This window comes from Centroberyx affinis, unplaced genomic scaffold, assembly GCF_046629955.1.
Source record: "Centroberyx affinis isolate AG114_WGS23_722 - 3 ecotype Tasmania unplaced genomic scaffold, CSIRO-AGI_Caff_v1 ptg006405l_1, whole genome shotgun sequence".
NCBI lineage: Eukaryota > Metazoa > Chordata > Actinopteri > Beryciformes > Berycidae > Centroberyx > Centroberyx affinis.
The window spans coordinates 50,146-73,207 of NW_027283252.1; the positions used below are offsets into that span (position 1 = coordinate 50,146).

The 23,062-nt window shown below is 40.9% G+C and overlaps 3 protein-coding genes across 4 annotated transcripts in view; all 3 read left to right on the top strand.

Annotated features, from left to right (window-relative positions):
• The first annotated feature begins 694 nt into the window (after nucleotides 1-694).
• Nucleotides 695-12,864, top strand: adora2ab (adenosine A2a receptor b). The gene is made up of 5 exons (XM_071512635.1): nucleotides 695-908; nucleotides 5,796-6,364; nucleotides 6,736-6,867; nucleotides 10,593-10,696; nucleotides 10,967-12,864. The coding sequence occupies exons 2-5, from the start codon at nucleotides 6,165-6,167 to the stop codon at nucleotides 11,935-11,937; spliced, it is 1,407 nt and encodes a 468-aa protein (XP_071368736.1). The 5' UTR covers nucleotides 695-908; nucleotides 5,796-6,164; the 3' UTR covers nucleotides 11,938-12,864.
• Nucleotides 12,865-14,436: 1,572 nt separating this feature from the next.
• The window catches only part of LOC139638490 (calcium/calmodulin-dependent protein kinase kinase 2-like), a 35,618-nt gene continuing 26,992 nt past the window's right edge, over nucleotides 14,437-23,062 (top strand). The window contains exon 1 of the mRNA XM_071512634.1: nucleotides 14,437-14,500. The gene's annotated coding sequence lies outside the window, so the exon portion shown is untranslated. The remainder of the gene's footprint in view (nucleotides 14,501-23,062) is intronic.
• Nucleotides 15,229-19,396, top strand: LOC139638494 (small nuclear ribonucleoprotein Sm D3). 2 transcript variants are annotated; one of them, XM_071512638.1, is made up of 4 exons: nucleotides 15,229-15,363; nucleotides 16,388-16,530; nucleotides 17,456-17,648; nucleotides 19,178-19,396. In XM_071512638.1, exons 2-4 carry the CDS (start codon nucleotides 16,405-16,407, stop codon nucleotides 19,240-19,242), a joined length of 384 nt encoding a protein of 127 aa, XP_071368739.1. In that variant the 5' UTR covers nucleotides 15,229-15,363; nucleotides 16,388-16,404; the 3' UTR covers nucleotides 19,243-19,396. The 2 variants fall into 2 exon arrangements, with proteins under 2 accessions (XP_071368739.1, XP_071368740.1); XM_071512639.1 differs by having other exon boundaries at nucleotides 15,244-15,363; nucleotides 16,391-16,530.

A 23,062-nucleotide genomic window follows, 5' to 3' on the forward strand; every position in this document is an offset into this window, starting at 1 on the left:
AATTCTGTGTCGTTCTGACCTGCGATTCATGAGAAGAAGGTTTTTAAAGGTTTCTCAAAATATCCAAAATGACGGCCAAAAATGTATAGTCGACATTATGGGTCCTAGAGGCAAAAATGTTCAGCATGTCCAGATACATGTCTGCACCAACTTTCACATTTCTACATTTCTACAAGGGCCAATCTCCATTCTTTGTGTCCAAGTCACCAGGACCTGCCAAATTAGAAAAAATAAAAAAGTTACCAATCAATGCCTGCATTATTGGACTGAATACAGAATAATACTAATACTAATATCACTACTACTAATAATATGTCTAATAGAAATAATAAATAGTTTTCTGAAAACTTGAAAAAAAACCCAAAATGTACAGTATATTGGTGTTTAGCCAATTTACCGACTGGAGGTCGTACTTTATCCATTACTCATTTACCACTACCCTACATCACTGATGATTACAGGAAGTCAAACCCCCCAAACACCGCCCCCCTCAGACACACACACACACACACACACACACACACACACACACACACACACACACACACACACACACACACCACACACACATACACTCAGGCGCTCTGATAGAAGAGGCGCACATCCTGCAACCGCGCTTTCCTGTAGAAGCGTCAGGGCGCGCGGAGCGAGAGCTGAACCTCTCCTCTCCTCTCATCTCCTCTCCTCTCCGGCCAAACAGAAAAGGCAACTGCACCAACTCAGAGGACGACACCCTTTTGCACAAGTGAACAATCAGTTTTTGGAGCTCGGTGCTTTTCTGAGTGGAAGGTATCAGTCGATTATTTTCTTTTAGCCTACTTTTTATTTTACACTGCCATCAGAGTGATGTGCTGAACACGTTGATGGGGAAACTGCCTCTTTCTTCACTTCTACACCTTCACAATAAGGTAAGCAGTAGTGAAGGTTCTCCATATTTATAGTACAATTTATGTTATTCAATTAGAAAATATTATTAATTGATACTGACTTTGCAAACTCCCGTCACCTGTCAAACAGGTGTTGTTCCACACTGGCTGAACTACTGTGCTGTTATTTTGTGTTGTAAGCTGAACAAACACTAAGCCCACTCAAACTATGTTTAGACTGATCACTCTTTAACTAATGATGGATTGTACCTTTTTTTTTTTTAGCTACAATTTAGTCTTAAGTTTGTCAGCGATTTACAGGATTTGATCGCAAATTGTTGATGAATGAGATGGATGAGAACGATACATTTTGATGATTTTATCATTTTAACAGTGGTAGAAAGTTTGGAATAGTTGTTAGACAAAGGCCTACTGCACAAGTAGCTGGAAATATAGTATGTGCTTCTGTCTTAAGTGGAAATACATTGTATCCATTTGTGGAAAAAAAAAGAAAAAAGAAAAAGCCGTTTAAGAGCTGTTTGAGGGGGTGATGAGAGAGAGGGTGCCATCCTCCCTCTTAGCACAAATTATTACTCATCTCTCTTGTTAACTGTCGATTCTAGAGGAAATAAAGTTATGAGGGGGGAAAGAACCGTTTCCCTTGCCTGTACCAAACCATCCTAAAATCAAACTCATCCACTTGCCATGACACCATTCACATAAGACCTCATGGCCACTTGTTGGGGATCAGAGCTAAAGCCTTTTTCCATCACTGGCCATCTATTGCATCAAACACATAACTTGCCCAGGCATAGTTGGCTTGAATACTTGGTAGCTTGGCTTCGACACTGTTTAGGTCTCCTATTCCTATCTGTGCCTGCTGTTCAGAGTTTAGTTTGTGATGTCAATCCATAATACCTCCTCCAGCAGTTATACACACAGTGCAATGGCCAACAGTAATATAACTGTTGTTGTTTTTCACTGTACTCGGTGGTACTGAGCTGGTCCTTTGATTGACAGGGCTGCGATAGATTCCCTCCAAGGGATATGCATTAGCTTATCACTTCCTCCAAGACTTCTGTTCACACACACACACACACACACACACACACACACACACTATTGTTAGTGTAACCTTGTAACTATCTCCAAAATGTCAACTTTTCAGGAACGTTTCAGAAAAACAGCCTTGCTTTTAGCTTGACCACCATGCATTTTTGAGTTTATCCAACAGTTTTGGAACGGCTTTGATAAACCCAAGGGTCGTGCAATTTTCTCATACTACAGAGGACTATGTAATCCTTCAGTCCAAGTTAAAACATGAAATTGGAATTGGAAGCTACAAGGTTTTCACCCGACAGTGACGTTGTGCTGTGGATCCCTCACACACATGCTAGCATAAAGCCTACAGTAAATTACAGACATCCAAATACATACAGTTAACTGGAATTACCTATTTAAGTGAGCAAGTTCCTGCACCATCATGACACATTAAGGATCCACATGAAAAGCAGCCTAACATGTTTCTCCCAGGCTCTGAAATCCCCTTGGGTTGGGTGGAAAATAGGACCTTGGTCCAATGTATCGCCTATCAGCATCACTGCTAGCAGATCTACAAGGTTATATGAGGCCAACAGAGGCAGTTTAGAGGAGGAAAAGTGTCCCGATGCTTCTAGGGAAATGTGGACAGTCTGGGGTCAGTCTGCATAGGAGGAAGAGAATGTCTTATCACAGCGGTTCTGTTAGATGTTCTTTTATGGTTTTTTAATTGTGTGGCTTTGACTCTTCATAATTTGAACTGTGTGATTGAAGCTGTTGTTTTGGACACTGTATGCAACACACATATTCAAGCAAATGGACACTAACATGCGGTTATATTCAGGCTTTTTTCCTATACGTCGGCTATCAGAAGCACTGCTAGGAGTTCTGTAAGGTTACATGAGGCCAGCCAGAGTTTATTTGTAAAGAGCTTGTATCTGTGTAGCAAAATAGCGACGCCTAATAACTTCTATAAGTCTGCACTCCCATGGACTGTAAGGATTTTCTGGGTGCCACTTGTAGGGGAAATAAAGAGGCGTGGCATCTCCTTGTTTAAAAGGGAATTCCCCTTTTTAAATAAAGATTTTCACAGAATGGTGAAGGGAAATTACAGTTATTACAGTTTGCCCCCCCCCCCTTCTAAATAAAGATTAAATAAAGATTTTCACAGAATGGTGAAGGGAAATTACAGTTTAAAAATAGTGAATGTAGCCGCACACTCCGGCTCCGATGCAATCATTTATTGAGACATTAACAAGCATTAATAAGACATTAAGCTTGTTTTCGCTGGCCGGCACCTCATCACTACAGGTGTGCGTTTCACCCACTTTGACTCAGGAAATTACAGTTTGCCACCCTCTCTCTCTTCATAGCTGGATTGGAGGGTGAGAACCTGATGTGAGAACCTGATGGCTGAAATTATCATTCACATCCACTGGAAACTTCTTATTTGCATATTTCAGTGAGATACATGTACTTTTGGAGCTACAGAGGACTTCTGGCTCCAAAGATAACACATATAGTTCCTGGTTGGTACATATGAAGATGGAAACTGGTCAATGTGCGCTGTCAATCAGCATCAAAAAGTTTATGCCTCAACAGCCTCTATAGATATATAAGTGTCAAATTGATGTAAAGAAATATTTTTAATATTAATATTATATTAATTTTTTTTTATTATTATTTTTTTTTTTTATATAAAATAGTGTGGTTGATTGAACATTGGTCTGGGAATGCCTGTATGTTAAAGCAAACCATTGATTTTTGATATGAAAGCTGTTCAACTGGTCCCAGAAATACAAAAAAAATCTGGCCCCAGCATTGTTCCCACAACAGCCAAATTTCCCCATCGTTGTGCAGGAAACAGTTACTCACTGTGGTGACCTTGGCAGGAACTAGGTCATATTTACAGATCCCTTTCATTCGAATTGATAACTTATCACCTTCAGCGTATGTCTGCGTTGTGGGCTCATGCGCCCCTGATGCGCTCTGTCCCTCCCTGGATTCCAATGCCAGGGTCCACTTTGGGGTAGCTGTATGTGTGTGTGTGTGTGTGTGTGTGTGTGTGTGTGTGTGTGTGTGTGTGCATGTAGGTGTTCATGTGTGTGGAGGATAAAGACAGAAGTTTCCCTGTCTCAGAGATTGAAGATTTCATTCTGCAGATAAAGATATACGGCCCATTCACATGCGATAACTATAAAGATAACTAGAACTATAAAATTAACTATAAAATGATATAAATAGTTCTAAGCAAATAGAGTGTCTGTGTTCCCACTAAAAGAGTAACTATAAAAACATCCAATAACTTTGACTCTATTTTTGATTCAATCTCAGAGCGATTTTTGGATGTAGAGACAACGTTAAAACATTTTCAACCGATCAAATTAAAGTTGTACGAAAGAAGAAGGGGGCAGAGAATTTGTTAGCTCACTGCTGTCATGCTTTGTTTGCAGAGGAACTGATCACAGATATTGTTGTAGTGCAAACACTTGATCAACAATGCATTGTTATAGTTTATAGTTGTAGCTCTAGATGTGAATTGGCATGTAGTCATCGGCCTGCCAAGATGGATTCCTGGGCATCCTTGTAGGAATATACACACATACTGTAGCATACTGTAGCCAATGTACATAGATGGCTTTTGGCACTGTCTGCTTGGAATACATTTATAATCAATGTAATGAATCATTATTATCCCTCTCTAGACCAAATATTTGGTCAGAATTATGAACCACACAGTCTGGTATTTACCAACACTCAGGATGAGATTTGTATTATAACTCTGTCTCTTGTGCCTTAATCCAGGGTGAGCATTCATACAGAAGCCCAGTTCAGAATGATGCACTAACACACAGAAGACAATAGGCTTGATCTACAGGACCATCTGACAGGCAGCACCATTCACAAACCACCTAATCTAAATGTTAAGTTGAGTGTGTTCATTTAGAATTGTTCTTTATTATTAAGGTTTAGTGTTAAAAGCAAACTTGAAAATATAAAAAAACAAGCACAGATCACTCTAAATCTTATTTTTCTGCTGATCTTGTCTGCGCATTAATGGTGGAAATAATGCTGATGCCCAATGTGAGTCAACGATACCTGCTCACCAATATATCAGTAAGGCCCTGGTTATTATTATCTGACATGATCTGGAAACCTGCCTCCTTTTCCCACTCCCTGGGCTGGAGTAACCCAGTAAACTGAATAACTTGGCCTACATTTCAGACTCTCCTTCTTTGTGAAGGTTATCTGAGGTGGCTGCGGCGATTGCAACAATATACTGCTAATCTGCTTACAATATGGAGGAATTTAGCCATTAGAAATGCCGTGGAAAAACATAAATAAGACTGCGCTTAGCAAAAAAAACCACAAACACGCCAAAGTTAACGTAATAATGTGTTCCAGTAAATGCACAATGGCTTTGAAATTTATTGTTGCTTTATTTTGTGTGATTATCAGTGATTTGGGAGGAAAGCAGTGGCAGGGATGATTAGTGTGGAGGAGTTTTGGGAAACTTCTCCTGAAATAAAAGGTGTATTGTTGAACTGTCTGCTTTGGCCCTGTATGGAAAACAAACTGTCCTCCTGTCTTCCAGAGATAGATTGCCTTTCTGACCTGTGTGTGTGTGTGTGTGTGTGGGTGTGTGTGTGTGTGTGTGTGTTGTGAGTGTGTGTGTGTGTGTGTGTGTGTGAGTGAGGGTGTGTGTGTGTGTGTGTGTGTGCGCGCACATATCTGTGTGGTAACCTGCAGCCTGTTTGTACAGGCTATACCAATGAGATTGTGTTCTCTCTCTCTCCCTCTCTCTCTCTCTCTTCTCTCTCTTCCCCGCCCCCTCTCTCCCCTCCCCCTCTCTCGCCCCCCCCACCCCTCTCTCTCTCTCTCTCTCTCCAGGCCACTGCTCTTCATCTGACAGCTGGTGGGCAACACTCCCAGACCCTCCCAATGTTCAGCTCCTGGCTGTGACAGGGTTTACTTGGGTGAACAACAGAGAGAGAGAGGGACAAAGAAAGAGACAAAGATAGATGCAGAGAAAGAGAGGAAGAAGACATACTTCTGAGTAAAGTGCCACTTCCCCTTGCAGTGGCAGTGATGTGTGTGGTGAGAACTTCCTGCTCCCGCTGTCCTCCTGTGACACATTCACTCTGCCTTGCGGTTGTACCGTGCTGTTTGGCAAGCAGGTATTTATCTGAAAACATGTAGAGCGACTTACAGAGTATGGGATGAAAGCACAAGGAAAGGAGGAAAGAGAGAAAAATAACCATGCTGACGGCTGCTCAGCTGGTCTACGTTGGCCTGGAGCTGGTGATCGCCTGCCTGGCCGTGGCTGGGAACGTCCTGGTCTGCTGGGCCGTCTGCCTCAACTCCAACCTGCAGACCATCACCAACTTCTTTGTGGTGTCGCTGGCGGTGGCCGACATCGCTGTGGGGCTGCTGGCCATCCCCTTCGCCATCATCATTAGGTATCGTTTCCATTGTTGATATCGTTATTTTACTTGAGGAGTTGTTAATCCTTTGTTTTTTTTAAATCTCAGCCTCAATTTTGACAAATTTAGCATCATCATGGCACCAAGTACCAACTTGTGTGGACCCACCAGACCAACTGGACCCAAAGTTGGTCAAAATTTTGGGCCCAGTTGGTCTGGTGGGTCCACACAAAAGTGAAATCTAGCAAAGCAGTGTTTCTTAAATTATGGGTCCTGATCCATAGTTTAAGAGACACTGCTTTGCTAGATTTCAGTATAACAATGTAGCATTTTTTGAAATGTCTGAAATGACAACAGCCTTGTGTGAACCTGTGATATCTCCTGCACATCAACAATCTTTACATCAGCACTGGGTTCTGCGCCAACTTCCACGGCTGCCTGTTCATCGCCTGCTTTGTGCTGGTGCTCACCCAGAGCTCCATCTTCAGCCTGCTGGCTATCGCTGTGGACCGCCACATCGCCATCAAGAGCCCGCTCAGGTGAGAGGAACGAAATCGCATCAGCTTTAATGATAATTCAGACAGAGACAGCAGAGGTGGGGACTCGAGTCACATCACTTGGACTCAAGTCACAATTTTACAATAATTGCTTTCAGACTTGACTTGATGCATGAAGAGAATACTTGAGACTTGATTTGACTTGGGTTCTGGAGACTTGTACTTTGATGACTTGAAAAGGTTTCTAAAGTCTTGACAAAAGTCTTGTGTTTGTGTAAATGACTTAGATTGAAAGTTATGAGATTTGTTCCAACTGAATTTAAATTCTGTTTTCTGAATTTGTATGGAATGATTGAACTTATTGAAGATAAAAGTGATTATAGAAATCAAACTCATGACGCATTTACCAAGTTTTTATACTATCACAACAATATTGCATTGAAAAATATATAATAGAATACTAGATATTACGTTGATACTGGACTCTTGATTTATTCTGACTTGACTTGGTGTTCTACGTTTAGGCTTGGGACTTGACTTGAGACCTATGCCTCAAGATGTGAGACTGACTTGGGACTCGAGCAAAGTTGACTTGGTCACACCTCTGAGAGAAAGCTTATCATGATCTCTATTCACCCAGATTCAATTCATCACAACTTAACAGTTAGCGTCTTTATAAAAGAAAGCCGTTTGCCAGTTTGCCCAAATCTTTTGGGGACCGGTTGAATGAGAAATTATTTACAAAACATAACTGACATGGCTCAAAGAATCCTTCCTGTTTTGGTGTAGCTGGTTTTATATAGAAGGCCCACCTGGGTACCGTTCCAGCGTGACGCTTGGTTCACACACACCACCCAAGGCAGAGGAGTGTGAGTAGACCGTTAGATCTAAGAGGCGTCCACAGCCCAATGCACCGGTGTAGCAAAACACATTGAATTATAGCGGGGTCTTATTCAATCAAGGCTAATCTGGCTGACTGCGGGGCAGACAGAGATAGATGTCTCCACAGGTTTTATTGGGTTAGTGTTCGTGTGCTGTTGGCAGGATTAAACCTGCTGAAGGCTTTGATCATTATCATCCCCGTAAATCAACACCAGCGGAGAGACGAGAGGAGCACACACAGTCATGGAGGCAGCAGGCACACGCACACACACATGCATGTGCACATGTAAGCACACATGCATGTACGTATGCACACACACACACACACACACACACAATCAGCAAATGGCTCTCTGTCTCTGTGTTTCCACCCTCCACCACCAAACACACACACACACACACACACACACACACACACACACACACACACACACATATAGTATATTTATAACCATTCATTTCCCTAGGGGACATAACTACAAACCAATTAATTTCCCTCTCATTGAATGGGCAGCAGAATATGATGGGAAAGTAAAGATCGCTGCGATAACACCTGTGTGTCTGTAACAAAAGAATTTGTCAAGCAGATTTAAAATGTATTGTCAGTTGTAAGAAAGAATTATTCATCATTTCCTGCCTTTTATCATAGCGTATTCAATTAAGGTTATTCTGGCTGACTGGGGGGTGGTCATACAAAACTAATTTTTCATTATTTTACATTATCCCTTGGCCCTGTATTGTTAGAGTCGGTGCCTACCTGCCTGATAGAACTGACACTTGAATCAGACAAAATATAGTTCTGTATTTCTACCATTCAACTCTGTTACAGTTTTTAATGCATGAGATTCTCCAGGAGTACTGGTTAGTAATACTAGTACAACTACTCAAGATGCTTGATAAATATTGAGTATCGGGACAATGTGACTGTTTGAAAACTTTATTTATTTACTTTATTTATCCCACATGGCAGTCAAGTACATGTACATAACTGAAATACACATAAATTATACATATTAATCTGGGGGGCGATGGCAAAACACAGTAAATTCACTCCATCACAACCATCTGACATGTCCAATTACAATAAACAGTCTGTTTACGTGAAAGTCACATTACATCATGTACTTTAGATTGCACACTGTACTAAAACAAATTGATTTGCCAATCATATGGAGACGGTCTATTTCCTGGAAATGGTTCACCCTTCTCATCACAACTTTTTAAAGTTCCTTGTTTCTACAACAGGCATTTGGACACATGTACTGTTGGCTCATACAGTCTGTGTGTGGGTAACCAAAGCCACTGTTTAATCACGTAGTCACAACTGCACTCCGTCATGAGAGGATATTTCTTCTAGTAAGCCACAGCAGGTGATGCATTTGCATAAGCAGTTGCATAAGGGGTTGGTTTGACTGTGTGTGTGCGTGTGTGTGCGTGTGCGTGAGCGTGTGCGTGAGCGTGTGCGTGTGCGTGTGCGTGTGTGTGTGCGTGTGTGAATCTCATTGGTGCCACAACCCTGGCACCAAAGACCAAAGGACTAATCATTCATTCAGAGTTCCAAGAGGCTTAATATACTTGCTGCCACCCTGAAAGACCTCAGTCACATGGGATGAAGGCCATGCAACACATGCAACATGTTCAGTTGATATAGATGAGGTAATTTTACCAACAATTACAGTACATTTTCATGATAGTTTTTTTCCCTATATCCAAATTTGCACATTTCCCATCCCTGCCCAGGGCAATGTCGCACATTTATGCTGCCTACAAAAGTTTTCTAGGTGTAATTTCACGATCTTGGAAAACACTTGAATAATTTGAAGATATGTTGATAACGTAGGGAATGAGGGAGACTGTTGATTTTTCGTTGGTAGTGTAAATGTGAATGAACCCGCAGTTATCTGCAAATTTGAAAATTTTAACATAAAGCTATTGCATTTTAACAGTGTGTTAACAGTTTTAACATCATCCTATCAGCGGATGTGTTGTAAGATAAATTTTCATAGCCTGTGTGTACATATTGGCCTATATTGTGAAATAACTAGATGATCGGGTACAAATTTAGAGTAACACTGAAAAGATGTCCTCACTGAGCAAGTCCCAGTCCAAGTCTGAGTCATCAAAATTGGTCTTGAGTCCGAGTTCAGGACTCATATACTACAACACTGCTGGTGTCCTTGTCCTGATCTTCACTTAGTTAATTCACTCCACATCATGTCCTTTAGAGTTTACCTCGTCCTTTACTAAAACTGTGTGTGATGATTTCAGCCCTCATCATTTCACCAATGCTAATACATAATTTGCCACAACACACATGAACATTACACGGCTATTTTAATAACATTGCATTGCTGCATTGCTCAGGTCTTAAACGACTCTCAGTATCCCAGTAGATAAGATATTGTTCAGACTTTAGAGGCAATATCAGAATTTATTAATACTTATACTTATAAATATTAATATAGGTAGGGAGTATCTTTTATAGCAGATTTATGCGCACTCACACACCACTCAAAGTCACACAAAGACACACACATCATGATCTTATACTGTATCTGCTCTTCCACCTGCTAACATGTTTTATTCAGTCTGATATGTCAGATAATGGGGTCATTTCCTTAGAGGAGAGGAGGAGGAACATAGAGATGCTGTACATATTCTGGATCAAGCCGTCTGATGCCTGTGCATTCCACTTTTCTTGTGAATTGGCAGCATGAATTTATTTGTCAAGACCTTTTGTTCGTTTGTTAACAGAACTATTTTTTCTTTAAATATTCCAAGCACATTATGTGTGTTTTGCACCACCTCAGACAGTGTAACGTCACAGTGGGATTAGACAAATCAAGCGCCCCTAATGTCTTTTTGTGTTCTGCTCAACCCTCCAGGTACAACAGCCTGGTGACAGGGCAGAGGGCAAAGGGCATCATTGCTTTGTGCTGGGTCCTCTCAGTGGGCATCGGCCTGACACCGATGCTGGGCTGGAACACAGGTGGGAGGTTTATTTTAGACTGTTTAAAAGAAGATGGGAGAAATGTCTGTCTATCTATCAATCTATCGATATATAGGCCCGTTTAAGATAAACATTGCAGCACTAACAATTTCTTTCTTCCCTCGCATCCAATATGCTCTTACTGCTAAGATGTTTTTTTGAGGGGGAAACTGCGCCTAACTTTAGATTTGCAATATATAATAATACCTGCCTTTTTGACATTTTGAATAGATGGACTGAAAATTAATTACCCCTGGCTCTGTTCTACAGGTGTGAAAACCAAGGTCAACAGCAGCTGTCCTGAAGGCATGACAGAATGCCTGTTTGAAGGGGTGGTTACCCTCGACTACATGGTCTATTTCAATTTCTTTGGCTTTGTGCTGGTGCCCCTGCTGGTCATGCTGGCCATCTACGCCCACATCTTCATGGCCGCACGGCGCCAGCTCCGACTGATGGAGCTCAAACTTGCACATGTGCATGCCCACATGCCTGCTCACGGAGCGGGCACGTCGTCCTCCAGCTCATCTCGTTCGACGCTGCAGAAGGAGGTGCATGCTGCCAAATCATTGGCTATCATTGTGGGTCTGTTTGCCATCTGCTGGCTCCCCCTGCATGTCATCAACTGTTTCAACCTGCTGTGTCCCGACTGCGGGCGGCCGCATATCTGGGTAATGAATATTGCCATCATCCTCTCCCATGCCAACTCTGTTGTTAATCCCTTCATCTATGCCTACCGCATTCGGGAGTTCAGACTCACCTTCCGCAGGATCCTGCATCAGTACATCCTGTGGCAGAGGGACGGACACGGGATTGGAGTCGGGAGTGGGAGCAGCAGGCGTGTTCGGAGTAGCAGCATTATGCGGACCTCCTCCCGAAGCAGTATGGTGGAGGCTTCATCATGCGGCACAATGGTGAACAGCTATGCTCTGGACGCCGACCGCAGTCCACCCAAAGTTACTCATGAAGCCTCCAGCCATTGGACAGCAAGGATAGACGCTGCGCCAATTAGCTATATAACCAATGGACACCACAGAGGGGACAGTGCCATGCAGCAGCAGCCGTGCATCATGGGATTTGCTGCACAGGATGGATTGGAGTCAGTCACATATCTGGGGGGTACAACTGGAGTTTTGGAGGTAAAAGACTGTGGAAGCAGCAGTATTTCTTTTGTGAACGTTAGGCCTCTCTCCCCAAGACACACCAGTCCTAACCGCTCCATAGAGCTTACAGAAGTCTCATGACAAAGGATTGCATTTACATAATTGTATTTTTTGTGATTGTTGGATGGACTGATATTAAACCACTCCTATATCAGGACTAATGTTGATACTCCCATGTGCATCATGGGTTAATTTCGGACCAAAAAAACATGTTTATCAACATATTCCTTCACAGCTTTGTCTTTAGACAGTCACCTACAATTTTGTAGGTGTTTTATAACTGAATAATAAATGTTTATAGGCAGTTTTTAATGAACTGGAGAATTCTCTGTGCACTTGAGCTGTGTCCCTTTTTTGGGTATTTAACATGTATTTGGTGTTACTGTATAAAAACATTGTGCAAGCATTTCACAGACTTGTTATAATGACCTATGGTCAGGCAAGAATATGGAAGATTTTGGTTGGCACAATATGTATGGACTCCAAATCACCACTTTTCAGAGCTGCGTGTCAAACCATGACCAAACATAAAATAATAACCATGTAATATTTGTTGTCCACTTAATTTTTTTTATTTTTTTTTTTAACTTTTTGTTCTCAACAGACATCTCTGAGTTGGATCAGAACTACAAGCACACACCAAAATCTGTCAAAAGCATCTGGATGTTTACAATCTATCACAGAGAGACTATGAGGGCCAATTGTAGCATTTGTTGACATACGGTAACATCTGTGGAGATGTTTATACTCTATTTCACTACAACGCAAAGATCATGTCGTATATGTTGCATGTCTATAAAAAAACTGCATTTTCTTATCAGTACAACACACTTTGACAGTACGTACTGTAAAACCCCTCACAGACAGAATATGTATCTATTAAACTGTATCAACAATTTTTCACCATGGCATCAGTTTTAACAGGTTGCCAACGTTTTAACTTTTGAACTTCACTATTTGTTACATTGCTTTGCCATGTCACCATTTCTAATCGTCATCTGTCGTGTCTCAGAGAATTAAAAGTCTTAAATACTTATTAGGTTAAAGTTTTTTCATGGACTGAAGTCAATGTGTTTGCATTCTCTGCAACAAAATGAAATGTTTTTATGGGCCTCAATAATGATTCTGTGCTCTTGTTTCGATGTAAACACACCTACACATACTGCTAAGGTTGAAGCACCTCTAGATGGAAATCTATCCTGCTGAAAGCTGTAACCAGGGGACTGACTGAACCATAAAACAGTCCTGTGTCTGTGTGACTGCTTGAGGGAAACCAATTACATCATTTTGAAGGGAGGCATGTACCATACTCTGCAACATCTCTTGTTTAAAGTACTGTTAGAAAGTAATTTCTCTGATTACTGGATAGCTACAGAACAAGCGAGGTTGCTAGTTTGATCAGAGATTTGATAACTGCCAGGCAACACTTAACCCGTTGCTGTTTCAATAACAAGGGGACGAGACCCTCATTTATATCGACTGGTTGCCAGCCAGCCATAACAAAGAGCCATATCATTTTATCTATTCAAATATCACTTTGTACGCCTGTAACGTGGCTTCCATACGAGTCACAGTTACACACAGACATCATGTAAAACACACACACACACACACACATCATCACACACTACTCTCCAAGAGGTGTTTACAGAGTAGCCTGACTGCTGACGCCAGTCAATGAGCCTAATGCAATGGAAATCAAATGAAGGTTCATTTGATGATGTCTTTTATTATGCCATTATGCTTTCCCTCTCCTCATTAAAAAGCCCCTCCACTGTGGGAAAGACCTGCATTAAGCAACATTTACTTGAGTGATCGCAGAGAGATGCTCCATACTCTTAAGTGCTCACAACCTATATTGTGTGGGTATGTATCAGGCCTGTGTTTATTAAAAAAGGATGCAAAACAGCCATCGATTCCCTCTGTGATCTTGTGGGATAAAAATAGAGGAAGTATGGAGGCAATTTTGTTTTACTGCTTTGTTTTTTATGTTATCGTGATAAGCATGAGATCAGGGTTATAAAAACAGGTGATTCAAAAACAAAACAAAAAACAAAACCCCTGAATAAATAAGGGACTGTGGGAGATATATGACACCTGAATAATCATAACTCTCATGTGTTGTGTAATGAAAGAAAAAAGCCTCCAGCGGGGCTCATGGTGGCACGATGTCACCGAGGAAAACAATGGCAGGGAACAGCCCTAAGGTAAACTTGGCAGTAGCATGCAAATTTTGTGGATGCCCTTTTAGACAGAACAAGCAAATTCACAATGACACAACTGCCTGGCAGCAGCAGCAACTGTGCTATTTTGTAAACAGAAGAGCCCTCAAGTAAATCTTCACTACATTATATTTCTTCTATCCCAAGTTGACATTACAAACATCGACAGGCGATATAGAAGACACAGCAGAGGTGAATTTTGAATTTTGTGTGAGAGAATCATCATTTGTTTTCTAAATATGGAATACTCTTTGGCACATTATGACCCTCTGTTATTGGCATGAGAGAGAGCACATTAAAAGTAACAGGCATGTGCTCAAAATAATGTGTGTGTGTGTGTGTGTGTGTGTGTGAGAGAGAGAGAGAGAGAGAGAGAGAGAGAGAGAGAGACTGTTTACTACCCAGACGCCACACAATCTCAGGTAAGACTCAATTACTTACAAGTTGAACTTTCTTACTCTTATGCTAAATATGCCAAAGCATAGCACAGGATAAAATAAGGTAAAGTACAGATGAATATGATACAATAAAGAATAGGCAAATTCAGTAATTGTAGGAATTATAGGAACTTTTTTCCATATGATATGATTCCATACAAATGATCATATGCAATATATGGACAATACATAGATTCTTATGCAATACGTCATAGACAATTTAGTATCTAATTATCATCCCATAGATTATAACACAATGAAATGTATCTGACAAGAAGTAACATTGCTTTCTCCTCAAGAAACACAGGGAATTTTAATGGATTTGGGAGGGAATAGCAGTTTTTTTTTTTTCTTTAGTACGTTTTGAATGTTCAGATAATATGCCAATTCATTTTTTCAATGAAGTATCGTTGCAAAAACAAATGAAAAACACAAGACCAACTATGTAGCCTACATATCTTATAAATAAATAAAGTATAAGCTATAGGCTACACTAAATCCAGAAAAAAAGGATTGTTATTTCTAATCATTAGCCTATAGAATTTTTCCGTTTCTATTTTCCACTGACATCCAAATTACGTCTATGACCGTGAAGGTTTAACACTTTTCTGACTGAATACAGCTGTAAGAAAACATGGGCTAGCTGACGCCTCAAGGAGGTTTTAAACAATCCTACAAGTCCCACAGTGCACCACGCTAATCCACCGGAAGCACTTCGTTGAGCCAGTGGCATTGTGGGTAGGCGGAAAAAGGCTCAAAAAGAGACGCGAAAGCGACGGGCGCACGTTGCAGTTGTTCAGGAGTCCACAGAAAACAACAAAGAAATTACCTTTGAAGACAGAATTAAGGTAAGAGTTACAACAGATTTGTTGGGGAAATCATTATCATTTAGCTTATCTAACAGTGGCGACTGTCTATGTTGTTCTTCAAGCCTCATTCATTCAGTCGCCACCTGGCTCCGTCTATTTGCTGAACGCAGATTCCTGACTTGAATACTGAACACAACGTTAAATATTCATATAACATACATTAACGCTGTGAATTTGGTTTTTGTACCGCACCATTTTAATTATGAAAATGTGCCGAAAGTGTGCGTTGAGCTCTCCACTCAAATTTCAAATCCATAGAAGGTCAGTTAGCTAATTTAGCTAACATTAGCAAGCGAGTTGCCCTTACCTTTCAATGAAATTGTCTTATTTGTAAATTTGAAATTCCTTATTTGCAACCCTGCATCCTACTAAGTAGTCGGAGTTGGATTACTGTGTTTGATATTGTAGACTTATTGTAGATGGCCTATTATTTAGTAATTTACACCAGAAAATGTGTTTGTATGTGAGCTGTGGGCGGTGTGCAGTGGTGGAAGTAGTACTGCAACTATGTCCTACTCAACTAGAAGTATTGTTGCTTTACTGATATTTTGCTCAAGCAGAAGTAAAAGAACTGGTGTTAAAATCTATTTAAGTAAAAAGTAACATTTAACATTTAATTTTTACCTTTTAGGAAAGAGAGCGTTGTTGCATTTGATCTTTTCCATGCACTTCTAAAATGACGAGAGGACAAAGTTCAAACCACATTCTTTTGATTGGGGAAAAATTGGAAATTACAAACTGAAGTGCACAAACAAGGAAAAGCCACATTACTCTGTCCTCTTTGCTGACTAACCTTCACTGTGAATGGCATCTCTGCTCTGTAATGGATGTGATTTAAAATGTAGTTGCGTACAATACTCCAGCAAAACTGCACAAGTTACAAAAGCTACCCAATTACAGTAACGTGAGTAAACGTGATTAGTGGTGGGTCAGATCAGACTCATGCGGCAGACTGTGTTAACAAAAGCAATGCGGTAATGGTCAACGTGTCTTGTGTTTTCAGCAGGACTAACTGGAAAAATGTCCATCGGCGTCCCCATCAAGGTCCTGCATGAGGCAGAAGGACACATCGTGACCTGTGAGACCAACACTGGAGAGGTGTACAGGGGCAAACTCATTGAGGCCGAGGACAACATGAACTGCCAAGTGCGTTGTTTGCATTGAGTTCAGTGTTAAATGTAGTGTTTCCTTTGTGTTCAGTTAGCAGTGATGCACCACCACTGCTAGGGAAAATGTGGAATTAAAATTAGTGTAGTCATTTAGTCTTACTGTTGTCTAAAACTAAGATAAGTCTAGTGCAAATGTGTTAGAAGTTATGATTTTATGATTAATTTTCTTTTTTTTAACACTACAACCTCAACCTGAAACATAACTTGGACCCAAACAGCGTCAGATATGGAACAAAACTAGAATTATCCCCCCCAAGCATCACAGTGCATGCAATTACAGAAGAAACACTGAAATTGGTTTGTTTGCGGTAGATTGCCACCAGGCTCGACTACCTGTGTAGATTTTAATGAGCCCAGGTCCCGGGATGAAATATTTTTTACGCAGTTTGTGTCTTGGGCTGTTGAGTTTTGAAGAACCTGGTGCGTTCATGTGGTGGTGAAGAAAAGACAGGAAAATTAGGATTTTGTGTGGCAACCCAAACTGAAAAAACACCAATATGGACAAAAGGTTTCAGGAATAGTATCAATATCTTTTCCCTGAATATATATTATCATGTAACTGTTCTGAGGCTGATACTGTTGTATTTACAGTGGTGTTTCCTCCATATCTATATTAGAATGGTTTGCAATGTCTTAAAGAGTTTGGCAGACTCAAATACACAAATAGGTGTAAACTCGTTTTTGGGTGGTTTTACCCTCAGCTATATTCAAGATTATATGTTAGAAATTTTAGGCTGCTAAGAATAGTCTGCAGTTATCCCAGTGATTAGTTTACATGCAAATACACTCGGGTCCAACTGAAATTGAGTGCCATCCATCTACTATGACACTAAAAAGATTGCTTTCCAACTTGTGGTAAAATGTTTCCCAGCCATAATGAGGAGTTTTTTTCCTCCCCACAGATGTCCAACATCACAGTGACTTATCGCGATGGCCGGGTGGCACAGCTGGAGCAGGTCTACATCCGCGGCAGCAAGATCCGCTTCCTGATCCTACCGGACATGTTAAAGAATGCTCCTATGTTAAAGAGCATGAAGAACAAGAACCAGGGATCCGGAGCGGGAAGGGGCAAGGCCGCCATTCTCAAAGCGCAGGGTGAGTGTAGAGCTCAAGAGAGATATCTGTATGAGTCCTTTTTCACACATGCAGCTTCAGATAGAAAACTCTTTGAAAGTTTCTCAGTCGGGGTTTGTGTGTGAACGGGTGCCGAGTCGATATTCCGGGGACGTTGATCTGGTAATTTCACCCCTCAAGATCGAGTGAAATTCATGTGAATCTTCCTTTGTGACGCTAGTGTGAACAAAAGCCGACTTGCTCACAGCAGCATTTGTTGGAGTGGGAGAGGTGAAATCTGGTGACATGGGTAAAGGTTTGCTTTTGAAGAGTCTGGAAATTGGACAGACTCCGAGACAAGGAAGCTACTAGCCATCTGAGCGGAGGGTGAGATGGATATGCACAGTAATAATAGTAGGAGAAACACAGGAGCTCATCATCCGCCATTTTTCTAATATTATAACAAGTGATGTCTTCAGTCATGTACCTTAAACACCATCTGGCCTCAGCTCGCCAATCAAGGACTGTCATGTCATGTGTGAACATGTTCTACATACAAATTTCACAGTTAGTAGCCAATAGTGTGAACAGGGGAAACCACTGATGCTGCAGGAAAAGTTAACACGGAAAGTGTGAAAGTGACTTATCAGTGTTCAAGCTTTTGGAGAGGCGACTCCCCAGTCGTTTCAAAGGACATTTAGTTTTGTTTTAACCTCATCACACCCCTGGCAGTTAGACTTAAATTTTACAAATTTACACATTTCCTGACTTGCATAGTCAGGTTTTTTTATTGCCATACTAAGGCTGCAAAAAGTGCTTATCAATGATGTCACTTTAACCCCAGAGGCACCCTGATTATTAAAATGACAAATGCCCATCGCAGGTTACCAGAGCCCAAAGTGATTCTTGAAATTGTTTAGTCTGACCAGCAGCCAAAAAACACCAAAATGTTCATTTTATAATTATATAAAACGGAGAAAATCAGCAAATCTTGGCATCTGTGAACCTGTAACCAGCAAATGTTTGCTATTTTCACTTGATAAATGACTAAAAGGATTAGTCTATTATCAAAATTATAATTGATTAATTTTCTGTTGATCAACTAATCGATTAATTAACTAATCGTTTCAGCACTACTTTGGATTTGCACCCAGTAACTCTGAGCATGGGTGGGCTTTGAAATCTCTATACAGAAGGTTTCACATTTCAAGGGTGAATTTTGTCCCTGTGAATTTTAGTTATGTTGTGATGTGGGGTTGCAGAATAGAAATGGATATCTAGGCCTGTGGATGGCAGATGGATTTTAAATGGACGTTTCCACTTAAGGACCCCCAAAACGGTATTCATAAGCTCAACATGAAAAACATGGTGACAAAAGTGACAAATACCTAATTTGGGTTATGCATATTTTCACTTAAAATTTAGCTGATGCTCTTTTCCTGAGTGAGCAGGGACAGAGACCTGTGACCTCTCCGTTATGGGGTGGCCACCCTGCCCACTACCTGTTAGAAAACGTGTCAAACTGATCTTTCTAAAATGTATTGTTTTTTCTGTCTTGTTTTTCTGTACAGTGGCTGCAAGGGGCCGGGGCCGTGGAGGAATGGGAAGAGGCAACATTTTCCAGAAGAGACGATAATTGCTGCAATTGTCTTAAGATTGTTGCATTGTACAGTCTTTTTTATTTTTATTTTTTCTTCCTTGGATTGGATATGGTTGGTTTTTGTTTGTCGTTGCAGGTTACTGCTTTGATTTAATTTTTTTATGAAAATAAACATGTTTATTTCACTTTTAATGTTCCCTCTTGCCTTTTTTTTTTTTTTTTTTTTTTTTTTTTTTTTTTAAACCAACTTTTATATTACTGACTGTCCAAACTTTAACATGCATTTTACCTCTCAAAGTCCTGATTTACTCCAATTCCAAATGCACAATCCTCATTTCATCACCACAGTCCTGCTACAGTATCCTAATCCTAAACCCATCCACGTCTGATTGAAATATCAGACTAATTTTCTTGCATGTATGAACAGTAAATCCAATTTACTATTGTAAGGCTATACAGTGAGCTTAGATGGATAGACCAGTTGCAGCTTGTATGTAAAAGGTGAATGGCTTTCTTTGTTTTATTAGTTTACAGGGAAGCATGAATGTTCAAATTTAGCCAGTGTTTTGTCAAAACTGTCCCAAATCCTTTCTTGCCTTACAATCTTAGCACAAGCATGCTAGAGGTTTCAAGGGAACACAAATTTTCCAGTCAAGGTAACACTCAACATAAGGGAAACACTGTTAATTCACCAATGCATCTAGAATTAAAAAAAACCATACTATTCCTATAGGGGCTTATAGTTTATTGAATACCATAGGCGTTCCATTAGCATGAAATCAATACCATTGGCATGTTTTTGTTCTTTTATTTCCTATAGTCTGTATATTATTCCTAAATGTAAAAGTTTTAGTCTATTTTCAAAGCATACAATTTGATATGGTGTATATAGTAATGTGCTGTAGTGTTTCGTTAGAGACAAAATAATAGCACTCCACATGTCTTTGACAAAGCTTGAGTTTCATCTGATAAACCTGTTTTATGCTGAATGCAACTCTCTGTTGCCCCACAGGGGGGAGACGGAGCTTAAAAATGTTTGTACCACTGAAACTCCCGATTAAGAACCAACTATTTATTTGTGGTCGTACGATAAATACAAAAGGATGAAAACAGATAGCCTCCGCGGATAGATAGTTTTAAGAGGCCTGTCACTGAAGTCGTGTTGAGTTACTTACAGTGGTAATTTCCCAGCACTTCCTCCATGTGAGGCACGGGGTCTGTCTGCCCAGCTGGATTGGTCCATCACTACATCTATCTATCTGCTAGATGCTCTCAGACAGCCAGACAGCTAGCTAGCTACCGTGCAAACGTTACACCGCAGCTAAGAAGGAGCGGAGACTTCACAATTCTGACTTGTAGGCCTATATGATAAGGTAAGATTTTTTTTTAAACGATAGATAGTAGCTTTAGTCTTCTCTAGGTTTGTCAACGGGCGACTTTTTTGACATTTCTCAGCCGCACTGGCATCCTTGTCTCCCGTCCAACAACATCTGTCTCCTGACAGATGAGGCGCCTGCTAGCCGAGTTGGCTCGCTTTGAGCTAGCGGTTATGCTAGCTTGTTTCGAGTGAAACGACGGTCACGCTCATTTCCCCCTGATCAATTTGTGATGATATCAGAGACGCTGAATTATTTTTGAAGTGTTCAGCTAATGCAACGATGCACACATGTGGATGTATCGCTCGCAAAGCTAAACATTTTATCGTGCCATGTCAGCTGCAGATACTAGGAAAGTATTAACTAGGTTAACGCGTAGATATACTTTTGTATTACTGAAGTTGTGTTAACGTGAGCTAACGTTAGATAATATCGGGTCCCCTCGATCTAATGGTTCAATTGTGTGTGAATGTCTGCTTTTACATTAACTTATTAGCATATGTGCAAACTCATGCTGCTGTGGCTTGTCATATATTTGTTTTCAACGTTAATGTATCATTTAAGGAGCCAAAGTTGCATTACTGTTATTTGCAAAAGATAGCATGCAGTATTGGCCTAGCTATTACTCTCAGAAACGGTAAATCATATAATCTGTCTTGTTCTCCTCTCAACGCCCCGAAGCCTCTTAAAGTGTATTTACACCACTGTTGAGATTGAGAGATAAATGTATTACAGTTGGTGAAAAACCACGGACTTGCATGCCAGATTCAGATGTATCCCTCAATGTAAGGATGTATGTTAAACGGTATGATATAAAATCAGAGACAAGTAATATTAGAAGTGCACCACCATCTTTTTCTGTTGTTGGTGACCAAGTAGCCTGCAAGTACGTAATATTGAGTAAGCCTATTTGTTAGCAATGAATACCTTTCCAAATAGACTGTTGACAACTTTGGCTTAAAATGCTTATTCTGTAGATGGACATTTTTCTGTAGAAAATTGCTGGGGAAAAGACAGAACATACTATCATAGCATACTAGAGCAGTTACATGTTAGATGCTTGGAAAATGTCAATCTTATGATTTAACATCTTTCAAATTAATTTTGCAATGCAATTATTTCAGTTTTAGCAAGGTGCTTGTGTGGTGGATGGTACAGTATTTGTTGATGCTGGTGAACCACTCAAAGACTCAGACTGGCTGACCATGAGTATATCTTGTGATAAATTATTGAAGCTGCCACCTAAATCTTTCTGAGCTCCGATCATATTTAGCTCTGCTTGTGTCCCGTCAGTACAGTGAAGTTGGAGGAGGACGCTCATCTTTCCATTCACAGGAGCTTATCTCCTGCAGGCTCATGCAGATCACTGACAGCGTTGTGTTGATCTTTTAATGAGGCTGAGGATGCTGCTCTGCTCCAGATGGCCCTGCGTTGTACTTGTAGGTCTGTAGGCCTGTGTTGATGTTGTTATTATTGCTGTCCTTGGCTTGGACCCCCCACATGTCCTGATAAGTCCCCTCCCCCTTCCCTCTTGCCCAGATAGTGGAGGTCGGGTCATGTGACTTCTGTTATGATAAGAGGCGCTGTACAGCATCTGGAGCCAGGCAGCATCTGTTTGTGTTCCAGGGGGCTCAAATCCAACTGCTTGTTCTTCAGCAAGCCGCTGTGATCACCAGGGATCAGGGAAGTTTAGGGCTTTAGCTTACAGTTATCCATGATATATCTTTGTCTAGGAGCTGGGATGTTGATGGCTTGCCTCGCCTGCTAACGCTGTTTCAGCCCACCGAGGTCGGAAGCTTTTTGTCTGCTTGTCACAGTGGTTTCGCCCAGCAGGCGAGGAGGTCTTGCAAGGAGGGACTTGATCTCCCATTTCACCCAACTGTATTAGAGCTCAAAGCTTTCAGACAGTGTCAGATAGTGTCAGCTTGTGTCCCGTCCCCTCTCATTAGGGGAGTGACACAGCTAAAAGAGATCAATAAACATGACCTGTGATTACTCTGTGGAAAAGAGTTAGTAGCTCAGTTATGCCAAAGTATTTTCCTCAGCTTTTCCAAGGTAAAGGACTCTGATGAGAACTAGGCTAACAGTGGCTAAAATCTTGCAGATTCAGAAATTTGGTCACTGAAAAATGATTGTTGACATCATAACACAGCTGAAAAAACAAAATTAACCACGTTTTCGGTGGGGTTTGGTGCTAATTTCCAAATTCTGCTGCTTATCCTGCTGGATGGAGACTTACATCAGCAGCATTATTGTGCTCCAGGTTTGAGTAGTAAATGCATTGTGATGTAGGCTACGTCTTTTGACCCTCACCGACATAGTGTCTCTCATGTGAATGAAAACAGGTCTTGATATGTGCCTCAATATCTACTGTATCTAAGATCAAAGTAGGTCATGCTTGGTAAGTTGGCTCCCTTCTCTGGTTATAAAAAGCTCACTGTGGCTGGTGCATTGCGAGTTTCATCCAGGGTCACGTCTCT

What these genes read in the sequence shown, in the direction of transcription:
- adora2ab (XM_071512635.1), top strand. Translation starts at nt 6,165, where the DNA reads ATGCTGACGGCTGCTCAGCTGGTCTACGTTGGCCTGGAGCTGGTGATC. An exon ending in CCCTTCGCCATCATCATTAG is followed by an intron (nt 6,365 to 6,735) that starts GTATCGTTTCCA and finishes TCTTTACATCAG; the next exon opens with CACTGGGTTCTGCGCCAACT. An exon ending in GCCATCAAGAGCCCGCTCAG is followed by an intron (nt 6,868 to 10,592) that starts GTGAGAGGAACG and finishes TCAACCCTCCAG; the next exon opens with GTACAACAGCCTGGTGACAG.
- LOC139638494 (XM_071512638.1), top strand. Translation starts at nt 16,405, where the DNA reads ATGTCCATCGGCGTCCCCATCAAGGTCCTGCATGAGGCAGAAGGACAC. An exon ending in AGGACAACATGAACTGCCAA is followed by an intron (nt 16,531 to 17,455) that starts GTGCGTTGTTTG and finishes TCCTCCCCACAG; the next exon opens with ATGTCCAACATCACAGTGAC. An exon ending in CGCCATTCTCAAAGCGCAGG is followed by an intron (nt 17,649 to 19,177) that starts GTGAGTGTAGAG and finishes TTTTCTGTACAG; the next exon opens with TGGCTGCAAGGGGCCGGGGC.